General features: G+C 43.7%; 1 protein-coding gene across 9 annotated transcripts in view; it reads right to left on the bottom strand.

Annotated features, from left to right (window-relative positions):
• LZTR1 (leucine zipper like transcription regulator 1) overlaps positions 1 to 14876 on the bottom strand; it is a 271551-nt gene that overhangs the window by 132707 nt on the left and 123968 nt on the right. For 8 of the 9 annotated variants that reach the window (XR_005592029.1, XR_005592030.1, XM_039517962.1 and 5 more), the window contains one exon: positions 6411 to 6563. The exons of the other annotated variant lie outside the window; for it this stretch is intronic. Coding sequence is in view for 6 of the 8 variants with exons in the window: in XM_039517962.1 (XP_039373896.1) it covers positions 6411 to 6563 (153 nt within the window). In the remaining 2 variants the exon portion in view is untranslated. The remainder of the gene's footprint in view (positions 1 to 6410; positions 6564 to 14876) is intronic. 9 annotated transcript variants of the gene reach the window in all.

A 14876-nucleotide genomic window follows, 5' to 3' on the forward strand; every position in this document is an offset into this window, starting at 1 on the left:
GGAACCAGACTGCTGGCGCTAAACATTAAAAAGGTTGTAGAGCAGTTTTTAAACTAGGTGATGGGGGAAAGCCGACTGCTGCAGAGAAGCGTGTGGATCGGACACAGACTTCTCTTAGGGGAGAGTCTGATGGTAGAGAATCTCCAGGTTATAGTCAGGAGCAGAGGAATGAGAAATATAATGTAAGGGCCGGATCAGATGATGAACAGTCACATAAAAAAGAATCTGGCACATCAGAAAAGGCAGGCTAATAAACAGGGACAAGTTTTTAAAGTGCTTGTACACAAATGCCAGAAGTCTAAATAATAAGATGGGTGAACTAGAGTGCCTTGTGATAAAGGAGGATATTGATATAATAGGCATCACAGAAACCTGGTGGACTGAGAGCAATCAATGGGACACAATCATTCCGGGTACAAAATATATCGGAAGGACAGAACAGGCCGTGCAGGGGGAGGAGTGGCACTATATGTTAAAGAAAGTGTAGATTCAAATGAAGTAAAAATCTTAAGCGAATCCACAGGTTCCATAGAGTCTCTATGGATAGAAATTTCATGCTCTAGTAAAAATATAACATTAGGGATCTATTATTGACCACCTGACCAGGACAGTAATAGTGATGATGAAATGCTAAGGGAAATTAGAGAGGCTATCAAAATTAAGAACCCAATAATAGTGGGGGATTTCAATTATCCCCATATTGACTGGGAACATTTCACTTCAGGACGAAATGCAGAGATAAAATTTCTCGATACTTTAAATGACTGCTTCATGGAGCAGCTGGTACGGGAACCCACAAGGGGCGAGGCGACTCTAGATTTAATCCTGAGTGGAGCGCAGGAGCTGGTCCAAGAGGTAACTATAGCAGGACCGCTTGGAAATAGTGACCATAATACAATAGCATTCAACATCCCTGTGGTGGGAAGAACATCCCAACTGCCCAACACTGTGGCCTTTAATTTCAAAAGGGGGGAACTATACAAAAATGAGGGGGTTAGTTAGACAAAAGTTAAAAGGTACATTGACTAAAGTGAAATCCCTGCAAGTTGCGTGGGCCCTTTTTAAAGACACCATAATAGAGGCCCAACTTCAATGTATACCCCAAATTAAGAAAAACTGTAAAAGAACTAAAAAAGAGCCACCGTGGCTTAACCACCATGTAAAAGAAGCAGTGAAAGATAAAAGACTTCCTTTAAAAAGTGGAAGTCAAATCCTAGTGAGGCAAATAGAAAGGAGCACAAACGCTGCCAACTTAAGTGCAAGAGTGTAATAAGAAAAGCCAAAGAGGAGTTTGAAGAACGGCTAGCCAAAAACTCCAAAGGTAATAACAAAATGTTTTTTAAGTACATCAGAAGCAGGAAGCCTGCTAAACAACCAGTGGGGCCCCTTGACGATGAAAATACAAAAGGAGCGCTTAAAGATGATAAAGTCATTGCAGAGAAACTAAATGGATTCTTTGCCTCAGTCTTCACGGCTGAGGATGTTAGGGAGATTCCCAAACCTGAGCTGGCTTTTGTAGGTGACAAATCTGAGGAACTGTCACAGATTGAAGTGTCAGTAGAGGAGGTTTTGGAATTAATTGATAAACTCAACATTAACAAGTCACCGGGACCAGATGGCATTCACCCAAGAGTTCTGAAAGAACTCAAATGTGAAGTTGCGGAACTATTAACTAAGGTTTGTAACCTGTCCTTTAAATCGGCTTCGGTATCCAATGACTGGAAGTTAGCTAATGTAACGCCAATATTTTAAAAGGGCTCTAGGGGTGATCCCGGCAATTACAGACCGGTAAGTCTAATGTCGGTACCGGGCAAATTAGTTGAAACAATAGTAAAGAATAAAATTGTCAGACACATAGAAAAACATAAACTCTTGAGCAATAGTCAACATGGTTTCTGTAAAGGGAAATCGTGTCTTACTAATCTATTAGAGTTCTTTGAAGGGGTCAACAAACATGTGGACAAGGGGGATCCGTGGACATAGTGTACTTAGATTTCCAGAAAGCCTTTGACAAGGTCCTCACCAAAGGCTCTTACGTAAATTAAGCTGTCATGGGATAAAAGGAAAGGTCCTTTCATGGATTGAGAACTGGTTAAAGGACAGGGAACAAAGGGTAGGAATTAATGGTAAATTCTCAGAATGGAGAGGGGTAACTAGTGGTGTTCCCCAAGGGTCAGTCCTAGGACCAAGCCTATTCAATTTATTCATAAATGATCTGGAGAAAGGGGTAAACAGTGAGGTGGCAAAGTTTGCAGATGATACTAAACTACTCAAGATAGTTAAGACCAAAGCAGATTGTGAAGAACTTCAAAAAGATCTCACAAAACTAAGTGATTGGGCAACAAAATGGCAAATGAAATTTAATGTGGATAAATGTAAAGTAATGCACATTGGAAAAAATAACCCCAACTATACATACAACATGATGGGGGCTAATTTAGCTACAACGAGTCAGGCAAAAGATCTTGGAGTTATCGTGGATAGTTCTCTGAAGATGTCACGCAGTGTGCAGAGGCGGTCAAAAAAGCAAACAGGATGTTAGGAATCATTAAAAAGGGGATAAAGAATAAGACTGAGAATATATTATTGCCCTTATATAAATCCATGGTACGCCCACATCTCGAATACTGTGTACAGATGTGGTCTCCTCACCTCAAAAAAGATATTCTAGCACTAGAAAAGGTTCAGAAAAGAGCAACTAAAATGATTAGGGGTTTAGAGAAGGTCCCATATGAGGAAAGATTAAAGAGGCTAGGACTCTTCAGTTTGGAAAAGAGAAGACTAAGGGGGGACATGATAGAGGTATATAAAATCATGAGTGATGTTGAGAAAGTGGATAAGGAAAAGTTATTTACTTATTCACATAATACAAGAACTAGGGGTCACCAAATGAAATTAATAGGCAGCAGGTTTAAAACAAATAAAAGGAAGTTCTTCTTCACGCAGCGCACAGTCAACTTGTGGAACTCCTTACCTGAGGAGGTTGTGAAGGCTAGGACTATAACAATGTTTAAAAGGGGACTGGATAAATTCATGGTGGCTAAGTCCATAAATGGCTATTAGCCAGGATGGGTAAGAATGGTGTCCCTAGCCTCTGTTCGTCAGAGGATGGAGATGGATGGCAGGAGAGAGATCATTTGATCATTGCCTGTTAGGTTCACTCCCTCAGGGGCACCTGGCATTGGCCACTGTCGGTAGACAGATACTGGGCTAGATGGACCTTTGGTCTGACCCGGTACGGCCTTTCTTATGTTCTTATGTTCTTAAGTTACTTTCACCCCTGCCTCAGACCACAGCATCTCCGAGTCCTTGTGAGCCAGGCTGTCCCCTCTGTCCTGCTCTATGGAGATAGGGTATGGTGGGAGGGGGGACACCGTGACATCAGCACCCTCCTCCGCCCTGCTTTGCACAGACATCAGGAGGGTCCCGGGAGTAGCTGCAGGACAGAGCAACATGGTGGGAGGGGCACCTGAACACATGCTGCTGGCTGTGCATGCTCTGCTAATCTTGAACCTCTCCTGCACTGCCACCCAAGTGCACAGTTTATAGGGAACACAGGTGCTGGGGCACCTAACTCCCAGAACATCCACAAACAGATCTTTGTCCTCCTGCTGCTACCACCCACCCTTAGAACAAGAAATGATGCACTACCCTGGGAACTGGAAACCATCTGTTCTATATTCACTTCTTCTGTTAATTGATGTTAACTTTGTGCCCTTCACATTGAAAAACAGCTTCATAGTTTACACAAGCTGGGAATAGAACTCTGCTCTCCATTCTCCACCATTTAGCCACCCCTCTTAGAAAGACTCTGCCAGATCCTACCATGAGAATTGAGCTCAGACACTACAGTGATAAGCAGCAGTGTAACCAGGTGCCAGCTCTCGACAAAATTGCAGGCATTAGCTAAGAACTGACAGATTCATAACTGGAGACCAGACCCGTTCACCTGTATGTTAGTTTTTGCTCAAAACAGGTGTTAGTCTTATAAGAATGTATTTTGTGTTTAGACTCTAGGAAATGCTTGTATGTTGCTGCATGCATTAATCTCACTTGCTGTCTGTATTGCATGCTTTAAGAAAATATGTAAGTTTTGCTTTATAACTTTGAAAATGTTTGCTCTGAACTTGTGAACCCAGGCATGGGAATTGTCGCCAATCCATCCAGGAGCACTATAAAAATTTAAGTGAGCCATTATAAGACAAAAGCTTTGTTAACTGCCCTATCTACCCATGGAGAAGTATGTGCAAAAGGCCTGGTCTCATCTATCTGAATTCTGGAAGAGGAAATAAAAATTGTTGATGTGAGTGATGGGGTCAGGGGGGTTAGCTCAGTGGTTTGAGCATTAGCCTGCTAAACCCAGGGTTGTGAGTTCAATCCTTGAGGGAGCCATTTAGGGAACTGGGGTTTAAAAAAAAAAAAAAGCTAGGGATTTGTCCTGCTTTGAGCAGGGGGTTGGACTAGATGATCTTTCCAACCCTGATATTCTATGAAGATTTTTCATCTATTTGCTGTTTGAACTCTTACAGGGCCAGAGAAACCAAACTGAAGACAGAGTTCCCAAGGGTTACCTCATGAGTCTGCTCTGAAAGACACTTTGAATTGACAGATCAAAACAACTCTGTTGCTCTTCTTAGGATTTAGATGGTAACTCATTTGTGTGTATATGTTAGCTTGCTTTAACCTGTAAAAAATCAGATCATTTATTAAAGGATTGGCCACAGATGTGGTCTTTGGTGTAAGATCTAGGGTACCAATTGTCTAGGGTAAGTGACTGGTCTCTTGGGACTGTAAGCAACATGCATATGGTGTGATTTTGGTGTAAATGTTATCACGAAGTCCAGTTTGTCTGGGTGGCAAGACAGCCTGGAGAGTCTAAGGGGACTGCCTATGACTCCATGGTAAGACTGTTATAATGATCGTGGACAGCAGACTCCAGAGAGAATACGGATGAACCCAGGAAGCTGAGTAGCAAATACCGCCTCCTCAGCCACCCCGGAACCTGCATGGGGCATATGAAAAGCTTCTTCAGACAAGAGTGAGACGCTTTTCCCCATAGCAGCTTAGGGTCTGGGAAGAGGAGGCATGGGTGCAGCTGACCTGGAGCTCCTCCAGGCAAGTTTGGGGGAGGCTTGTATGGAAAACCTTAATTCTGACATTGCCAAACTTTTGAGTCTTGATTTTGCAGCTGAGTAAAATCCTATTAGCATAATATTTTGTGTGCAATGGCACAGAAAACACATTTGCCTTGTTGGCAGATGATTTATCAAATCTGTCAGCAGCCTTTGGTACCATTAGCCATGGAATGTTTGGAACGTTGTTGACTTGATCTGACCATGATGGATGGATTCCCATTTGAATGTCTCCATCTTTCCTCTAGGAAAATCCCAGAGGGTAGTTTTCTTGACTGTTCACCCACCTCAATGGCCCTCCTGTGTGGGATATTGCAGGGTTCTATTGTCACTCCTCTCATTCAAAGTGCACAGGAGCAGTGAAGTTGCAGCACCATCAGCATGATGGCACCTGTCAGCTCTAGGTCTCATTTTCACCCAATCTAATCAGTGTGATCTTCCCCACTTAGTGCCTGAGCCTGACCGAGATAGGGATCTAGATGAAACAGTGACTGAAGTTCCATCCAGGCACAGAATGTTGATCTTGGTAGTTCAGGAGAACCCTCTAGAGCAGAGGGCTGCTGTAATCCTTCCTCCATCTGTTGAAGTTGTTTGCCTGCTTAATGTCAATCAGATTTACAATCTGGAGTTCCTTTAGCTCTTGGTTGTGACTTTTGCTCTCAGATGCGGACTTCCACAGTCATCTTTGCCTTTTTATCTCCAGGATGGATTATTGCTATACCCTGCTGTGGCTACCCTGAACATCACCTGCATAATTCAGCTACTGTAGAATGCAGCAATACTTTTAGGTGCTTCTTGTGAACAGAACATGTGCTGTCTAGACTATACTAGTTACCAATTCTCTCCATGATGCTGATCAAGGCACTGATTTGATGTATAAAGCCCTATACAGATTTGGGTTCTGCCTACATTCAATATAGCCTCTCTCTCCATGAGCCATCCACGCAGTTGAGATTACAGTCATGTTGTGACAACTATAAAAATAATGTAAACATTCAAGTATTTAAAGTGGACCAATATAAATCAGGATTAAATTCAATTGAGAGCATCCATGCAGGAGTTTGCACTGGTTTCACTAAACTGATTTAAAACATGTGCAGAGAAAAGCCCTTTAAGCTTCTAAATTAATTGTTTAGAACTGAGAAGCAAAGTAGATCAAGTTAGTTTTCAAGGAAAGAAGGAAAAAGCTGAAAAGAGAAAATGGAAAGGCCTAGTTCTCTCTCTACTGGAGTAGAATTTAGTTTGCAGTATTTTGTTTTTCACATGCACTCTAGTTACCTCAGAGTCTGCTGTGGGCTGTTGTTTAACTGTTGTTATGCCGAAATCTAAACCAAATACATCTCGAGATTTTTTTAAACCACGTTCTTCTGAGGAGAAGGAAGGAGCTTCTTCTGGGGCAGCTACCCTCTCAGCAACTTCTGGATGGGCCACCTGGTTACAAGATTTAAAAATAACAATGTGTAAAAGAATAGATGGGATGCATGAAAAGCTGGACGAAGACCAGGAGTCCTTCTATGGCTGAGGGTCTGAAACGTCAGGCTCATACATACAAAACTTTTAAAATCAGCCCATTGACAACAATATAGTCCTGTTTGTAGCCCTGAGGATTAATCTGTTGGTCTGTATAAAATGTCTTTTTGATAAAAGTGTGTAGGCTGCATAGATTAATAGAATTTGCAATAAGCTGTAATGCAAGATACCTAGAAGCTTCTAGGCCAGACATCCTGGCCTATTTCCTCTGTGATGCTGAAAGCAACCTTTAAGACCCTTACTCAGAAAAGTAATAATAGGAGACAAACCTACGCAAATTGTCTAGGGACTTTTTGAATATCTGCTAACCTTTCACCTAGTTAGGTGCAAAAGGAGAGTATTTCTGCCCACAAAATCTAACAAGTACACCACAAGATACGTAGATAGTTGTCATTTAATACGTACACAAAGGTCAGCCTATGAAAACAGGTACCCTCACCTTTCCATGGGGGAAAGACAAATTTGGGCATAGGAGGAAGGATTTCTCCCTATAAAAAGGGTGGTAATCCTCCATTACCCATCTATTTCCCATCGTCTCACCCCGTCTCCCCTTTGAAGGCTGTCAACTACTGATGGTATTTCTTTTCACAGCTGTAAGTATGAACTTATTTCTGTTTTACTCTAAAGCATCTATACTAAGAAGGGTTTAACTCATAGCCAGTTTCTTTGTAACTTCCTCTAGCAAAGATGTGAAATTCACTCTAGTACTACTGTTGCAAAGTGCATTAAGAACTGTGATATTTTGTAACTTTGTAATCTCATACTGCTTTTAACATTTTACATTTACTTCTTGTTTCATTGATTTTAAATAAAAGGTCTTGTTTGACTAATTCTGTCTCAGTATAGTTTTTCTGTCACATTCCCCAATCTCCTTGTATAAATTCTGTGAAGCCTGATTCAAGACGAACTTTATCTTCTGATCACACATATTGGCGAGCCATATCCATATTATTAATATTTATCAATTATTATTAACATTCTTAATTAATTAGAAAATTAATTATTAAATACAACTAAATTAAGTGGATAAATTCCACTGTCCCTACTAACCCTCCCCAAATCAGGCTACATGTTCCAGGCCTATTAGCTTTTTATCAACAAATAATACTTATTCTTCATTTGCTCTCTGCGATGACAGAGCTACCTCATGATTAGAATTTCAAACATTTAACGCCAGATCCACAAAGGTATTTAGGCTCCTTTCTGCATCTTTAGGCACAATTTAGGCATCACTGTGACATTCTCAAAACACCGTGCAGTTGTCACCAAACACCAAGGTGTCTAACAGCTTGTCTACACTACTGCTAAAGTCAATGCAACTTACTTGCTCAGGCGTGTGAAAAAGCCACCCTCCTGAGTGACGCAAGTTACATCGACTTAAAGTGGTGTCCACACCACGCTATGTCAGCAGGTGATGCTCTCCCACCGACATAGCTTCCGCCTCTTGTTGAGGTGGAGTAATTACATTGCCAGGAGAGGGCTCTCCTGCAGACATAGCGCATCTTCATCAGGCACACTATATCGGCGCAGCTGCATTGATGCAGCAGCGCTGATGTAGCGCTACCAGTAGTGAAGACATGCCCTAAGTTTCTGCCAGGCAGCACTGACAAAGCTCCAGCTGGAGCCCTAGGGGCCCCAAAGTAGGATTCCCAACTAGACAGGGGAGTGTATATCTCCCCAGTGGAGCCCATTCCCATTGGTGTGCTCTGAGCACACCAACAACCTAAGAAAAAGTCAACTAGGTCTGAGCAAGTCAAGAATTTTTCTACAGATGTATGTTTGTGTCTTCCCTGCTGGTTAGGGAGCTGATGCAGGATCTGGGAGACCCAAGTTCAAATCTCTCTTTGCCTCATTTGGAGCAGGTTGCCCACATCAGTGCCTAACCACCATGCTGCTGGATATTCTGAGACAGGTGTCTCTCATTCTCTCCAGTTGGAGCTGCTACACTTTCTGTACATAATTAAATATGCATTGGGACACAGAGAGAAAGACTGTTCCTGGGGCAGGAGCCTTCTTTGTGTTATTGATCCAGTGCCTGGCCTAATGATGTCCTGGTCCATGACCAGGGCTCCTCAGGTGCTACAGTAATGCAATAACAACAACACAGCCTAATGAGTAGGGCACTCACAAAACAAGTGAGCCAGGTTCACCTCCCTACTCTATAAAAGTGGAACAGCATCGATAGGAGTGATTGAGAGAAACCTCCCAAGACTACCCAATAGCCTGGTAGTTATGGCACTCACCAGCTATGTGGGTTTAATCCCGATGCATACAAGACAGAGCAGGGATTTGAACTTCGGCCTCCCACATCCTATGTGCCCTACTAAGCAGGCTATTGGCTAGTCAGGGTACACCTGTGTATGCTCCTTCTCTCTTCTCCTGCCCCTGAAAGAAAGAGCTGTGTTTTGGACGTCAGGACATGGGCTGCCATAGCAGCTGATCTGTTTAGCTGTCTAACTTCAGTAAAGGGCTCACAGTGGAGGGATGGCCCAGATCCTCAAAGATATTTAGATGCCTAACTCCCACTGAAATTAATGAGAGGTAAGCACCTAAACACCTCTGAGGAGTTGGCCTAAAGTGCCTGCCTCTGACCTATCAGTATGGGGCCTAAAAACCCTTGAGGCTCTGGGCCTAAGCCCTGCCCTTCTCCTCTGCATTTCACTCCTGGGTAGCTTAGGCTGCTCCCTGCCTGGTATGCTGGCTTCTGAGGATCCCTATCTTAGGCACATAACTCTCCCTGTCTGTTGTTTGGGGAGCTTGGGAACCTAATTCGAGGCTGAGGACTCCACTAGAGCAGCGATTCTCAAACTACGGGACTGGGCCCCTAGGGAGGCACAGGCATGTGTTAAGGGAGGTGCGAGCTGTGTGCATTTTTTGTTGTTGTTGAAGAGCTCTGGCTGTCAGCCGTGGGTGCCTGGGGCTTGTGTAGAAGGGCTGTGCACACCTGGGAAGTGGGGATCAGGGGCGGCTCCAGGCACCAGCGCTCCAAGCGCGTGCCTGGGGCAGCAAGCCGTGGGGGGCGCTCTGCCGGTCGCCGCTTGGGCGGCAGGCAGGTTGCCTTCGGCGGCATGCCTGCGGAGGGTCCGCTGGTCCCGCGGCTTCCCGTGGGACCAGCGGACCCTCCGTGCTTGGGGCGGCAAAATGTCTAGAGCCACCCCTGGTGGGGATAAAGCAGCAGCTGGAGTCCTGCCACCCGGGCTTGGGTTCTCCTTCTCTCATCTCCAATCTCTCTCCCGGAGGCAGTGGGGCTCCAGCTATCAGCCTCTCAGTGGCGGCAGCAGTGCAGAAGTAAGGCTGTCTCAAGTATTGTCTGCTGATATTGACAAATATCACTTTTCACATTGCCACCCTTACTTCTGTGCTGCTGCTGGTGCAATGCTGCCTTCAGAGCTGGGCGCCCAGCCAGCAGCCACTGCTCTCTGCTCTGCCTTCAGAGCAGGGTGGCGGTATATGTATGGAGGGGTGTGGGGGGGAAGCATGTAAACAACTACAGACACAAAGAAGGGAGGCTCTATCAAATCTATTTAAGAACCACTGCACTAGCCAGCCTAGGGGTTAGGTGTTGTAACTCCTAAGTACCTCTGTGGATCGGAGCCTTAGATTATGTTGCCTTACATCCTCTGCCCATTGTTCTGCATGACCAAACTGAGGGCTTCATTTAAAGTATGCAGCAGTAACCTGGAGAATAAACAGAGTGGGTGGGAAGGTGATATTTGTCAGACATTTTGATTGTTTGGGCCAGATTCTCCCCTGCACCATGATCTGCTTAGTGTTTTTGAGAGTGGGAGCAGGCCATCAAGGAAATGGTAGTAGTATTGTCCTGCTTTGAGCAGGGGATTGGACTAGATGGCCTCCTGAGGTCTCTTCCAATCCTAATATTCTATGATTCCTGATATACACGGTGGCTTGGAGCAGGTGGAAGTGTTCTAACTTTAGTCCCGCTGGTTATGTTTGCAGATGACACTAAACTGGGAGGAGTGGTAGATACGCTGGAAGGTAGCCAGTGCCCAAGCTGGAAGGTAGGGATAGGATACATAGGGACCTAGACAAATTAGAGGATTGGGCCAAAAGAAATCTGATCAGGTTCAACAAGGACAAGTGCAGAGTCCTGCACTTAGGACAGAAGAATCCCATGCACTGCTACAGGCTGGGGACCAAGTGGCTAGGCAGCAGTTCTGCAGAAAAGGACCTAGGGGTTTCCGTGGACGAGAAGTTGGATATGAGTCAACAGTGTGCCCTTGTTGCCAAGAAGGCTAATGCCATTTTGGGCTGTATAAGTAGGGTCATTGCCAGCAGACTGAGGGACATGATCATTCCCCTCTATTCAGCATTGGTGAGGCCTCATCTGGAGTACTGTGTCCAGTTTTGGGCCCCACACTACAAGAAGGATGTGGAAAAATTGGAAAGAGTCCAACGGGACTGGAGCACATGATTTATGAGGAGAGGCTGAGGAAACTGGGATTGTTTAGTCTGCAGAAGAGAAGAATGAGGGGGGATTGGATAGTTGCTTTCACCTCCCTGAAAGGGGGTTCCAAAGAGGATGGATCTAGACTTTCTCAGTGGTACCAGATGACAGAACAAGGAGTAACAGTCTCAAGTTGCAGTGGGGGAGGTTTAGGTTGGATATTAGGAAAAACTTTTTCACTAGGAGGGTGGTGAAGCACTGGAATGGGTTACCTAGGGAAGTGGTGGAATCTCCTTCCTTAGAGGTTTTTAAGGTCAGGCTTGAGGAAGCCCTGGCTGAGATGATTTAGTTGGGGATTGGTCCTGCTTTGAGCAGGGGGTTGGACTAGATGACCTCCTGAGGTCCCTTCCAACCCTGATAGTCTATGTTCCCCCAAGAGAACATTCTGTAGTTGAAAACTGGTGAAGAGCAGCAGACTTCCACCCAATGTGCCCCTAAACCACATCTTATGCCATGGTACGTGGCGGGGTAGTTGATGCAGCAGCTGATTATGCCAGCTTTCTGCCAGATGACAATCACCCTCCTTCACCCCAAGCCAACTCTCAGCTGGCCCCAGCAACGGCCAGATTGCAACTCCTTTGCACTTTTTGCAAAAGCTCTGATTCCAGGAAGAGTATAGGGCTATTTGACTGTCTTCTCATTTCTATTTTTCAGCAACCTTTTAGAGTGAGATTATATTTTCTATGAAGAACTGGTATAAGTTAGACTATTATCTCATGCTTTGCCTGGCTGTTATGTTGGTTTCAATATTTTTATATTATACATATAAGAACATAAGGACAGCCATACTGGGTCAGACCAAAGGATCATCTAGCCCAGCATTCTGTCTTCTGACAGTGGCCAATGCCAGGTGCCCCAGACAGAATGAACAGAACAGGTAATCATCCCTTGTCGTTCACTCCCAGCTTCTGGCAAACAGAGGCTAGGGATACCATCCGTGCCCATTGATGGACCTATCCTCCATTAACTTAACTAGCTCTTTTTGTAGCCCTGTTATAGTCTTGGCCTTCACAACATCCTCTGGCAATGAGTACCACAGGTTGACACTGCATTGTGTGAAAAAATACTTCCTTTTGTTTGTTTTAAACCTGCTGCCTATTAATTTCATTTGGTGACCCCGAATTCGTGTGTTATAAGGAGTAAATAACACGTCCTTACTTACTTTCTCCACTAGATACTGAAATTATTTCATTTAGCAATGAAACTGCCCTCGGTGGACTGTAGCAACTACACTCAGTATCCGACCATAAGAGTTAAGGACAGGAAGAGAAAAATCCTGCACCTCAAAGGAACCAGCCAATGGCAGAATAGAGTTAGTGTTCCTGCATTCTCTTGCCTCATTCAATATAGATCTTACATTAAGTAAGAATAAGAATGGTATACTGCATTCTTTCCTATAAATTACTTCTACGGATGGTAGCCCTGAACCAGATCATTTGAAGCTGTAATCTGGCTAAAACTGGCCATCTAAGAATTCCCTTGCTGACAATGCCAACATACCCAACTCTCATGCCAACTGCCCATCCTAGTGCAGGGTGTATAATATTGCATCTGCACAAGGACACAGAGCTATGTCTGGCCCCCAGCAGAAATCAGAGTAGCCCTTACACTCAGGAACACTTCCCTTGCCCCAAGGGTATTCCTCAGCGGATGTTTCTGCATCCTTTATACCACCATCCCAGTGTCAAGTGCAAGAAGCCTTCTGTCTGCAGGAGATCTCAAACTTACAAAAGCCACTAAAAACCCAGTCACTATGCTGTACTCATTGGGAAAAATGAAGTTTAATTCCCAGAAGTTTCTGGAGAAAATGCAAAGATTTGAAAATGTTCCCAAGGAAAATATGAGACATCAATAACTCATCAAACAAGGGTCCTAATGACATCTCTGGACGTTTTAATTTCTGTTTGACATAATTCAATGGAATATACTGTATGTCAAGAAAAAAACGTGTCAGGTTAATGCTTTAAAAAAAGGTGAAGTATTAACAGTTATCATTGCAAAGATCTAAATCAATTTTGATATTATCTACTGATGAGTAATTTAAAAAAGATGCATTAGGAACAGTGTGCTCTCTTAACATTCTTCATTAAAGCAGTTGCAAGAACAAATTCAGGAAAAATATTAATAACACAACTTATAAGTACAATTATTTTTTCTACCCATGCTTAGGATGCTCATGTATTGCTACCCAAAAGCAGAATTTAAAATGAGGTGGCCAATTCCCCACCCCTTGGAACTGCGGCTTTATAATCTCTGAAAATGCACTGTAAGTGATCACTGCAGTAGAAAGAGAGAGCCTGAGACATGAGGCCAGCTATAAGGGGCCTGGTGTAAGGCCTAAGCCCTGAACTAAAATCAAGCCCTGCTGAGGCAAAGCAAAGTTAGCAACAGTCAAGATATGATCAAAAGTCAGGCCCCGCTTCAGCATACGCCTATTTACAAGTTCACAGAACCTGGCAAAAACAGGACTGGTATTGCAAAAACACAAGCACTCCTAGGCACTAAAAGTAGTCACATAAACACATTCCAGAAGGTTAATGCCAGAACACCCCGATACCAAGATATGGTGTAAGCACATTCACTGAAGATGGTACAGAGACACACTGGTCCCTCTTAAAGATAAGGTCAGGATGACAGCGTAATGGATAGAGATGTTTTGATCGCACCAACATATACATTGTAAAGGGTGGTAACCACATCAGAAGGGCAATACGTAACTTGTTTGTATCAGTGCATAAAGAAGGGGTGTCTTTGTCTGGCCAAGGGGGAGATGGAAAGTCCCGCTGTTCACTGGGCTGGTATACATGTGTTAGTGGTCCTGTAGAGTCTATGGGATACTAGGACCATGCTTCATCAACAATAAACCTGGCCGAGTACCTTCGCTACTGAAATGAGTCTGTGGTCTTCTTGGGCAATTCAATCAAGGTCTGTTGCGTCAGCTATCTGCGCAGTGCTGGCACAGCACACATCAAGAACAAACACGCAGCCAACAACTGACAACAATCATTTTGATCATGTAGTCTGACCTCCTGTTTAACACAAGTCACAGGAATTCCTTGAATTAATTCCTGTTTGAACTAGAGGATATCTTTAAGACAACCCTCCAACCTTGATTTAAAAATGGTCAGTGATGGACAACCAACCGTGAAACCTGGTAAATTGTTCCAATAGTTGATTACTTTCACTGCTAAAAAAAATGTGCTCCTTATTTCCATTCTGAAATTGTCTAGCTTCAACTTTCAGCCACTGGATCTTGTTATACCTTTTGTGTGCTCGGCTGAAGAGTCCATTATTATCAATTTTTGTTTCACATGTAGGTACTTAGAGACCATGATCCAGTCACTCTTAACCTTCTTTTTTGTTAAATTAAACAGAGCAAGCTCCTTGAGGCTCTCGCCATAAGGCATGTTTTCTAATACTTTAATCATTCTTGTGGCTCTTTTCTGACCTCTCTCCAATTTACCAACATCCTTCTTGAACTGTTGACACCAGTACTGAACACAGTATTTCAGCAGTGGTTGCACCAGTGATAAATACAAGGGTAATATATCTTCCCTACTCAATATTCTCCTAGTTTATGTATATGTAATGTTTATTCACATCGGTTCTCTTTGCCACAGAATCACACTGGAACTCATGTTCACTGAACCCAACCTAAACCTAAAGATAAGCCCCCTGATATTCTTGTGCACTTTCCCTACTGTCCTCCACATGCTTAAGGAGGATACAGTCCCTCTCACAGGGATAAG

Source organism: Mauremys reevesii, unplaced genomic scaffold (assembly GCF_016161935.1).
Source record: "Mauremys reevesii isolate NIE-2019 unplaced genomic scaffold, ASM1616193v1 Contig2, whole genome shotgun sequence".
Lineage (NCBI taxonomy): Eukaryota > Metazoa > Chordata > Testudines > Geoemydidae > Mauremys > Mauremys reevesii.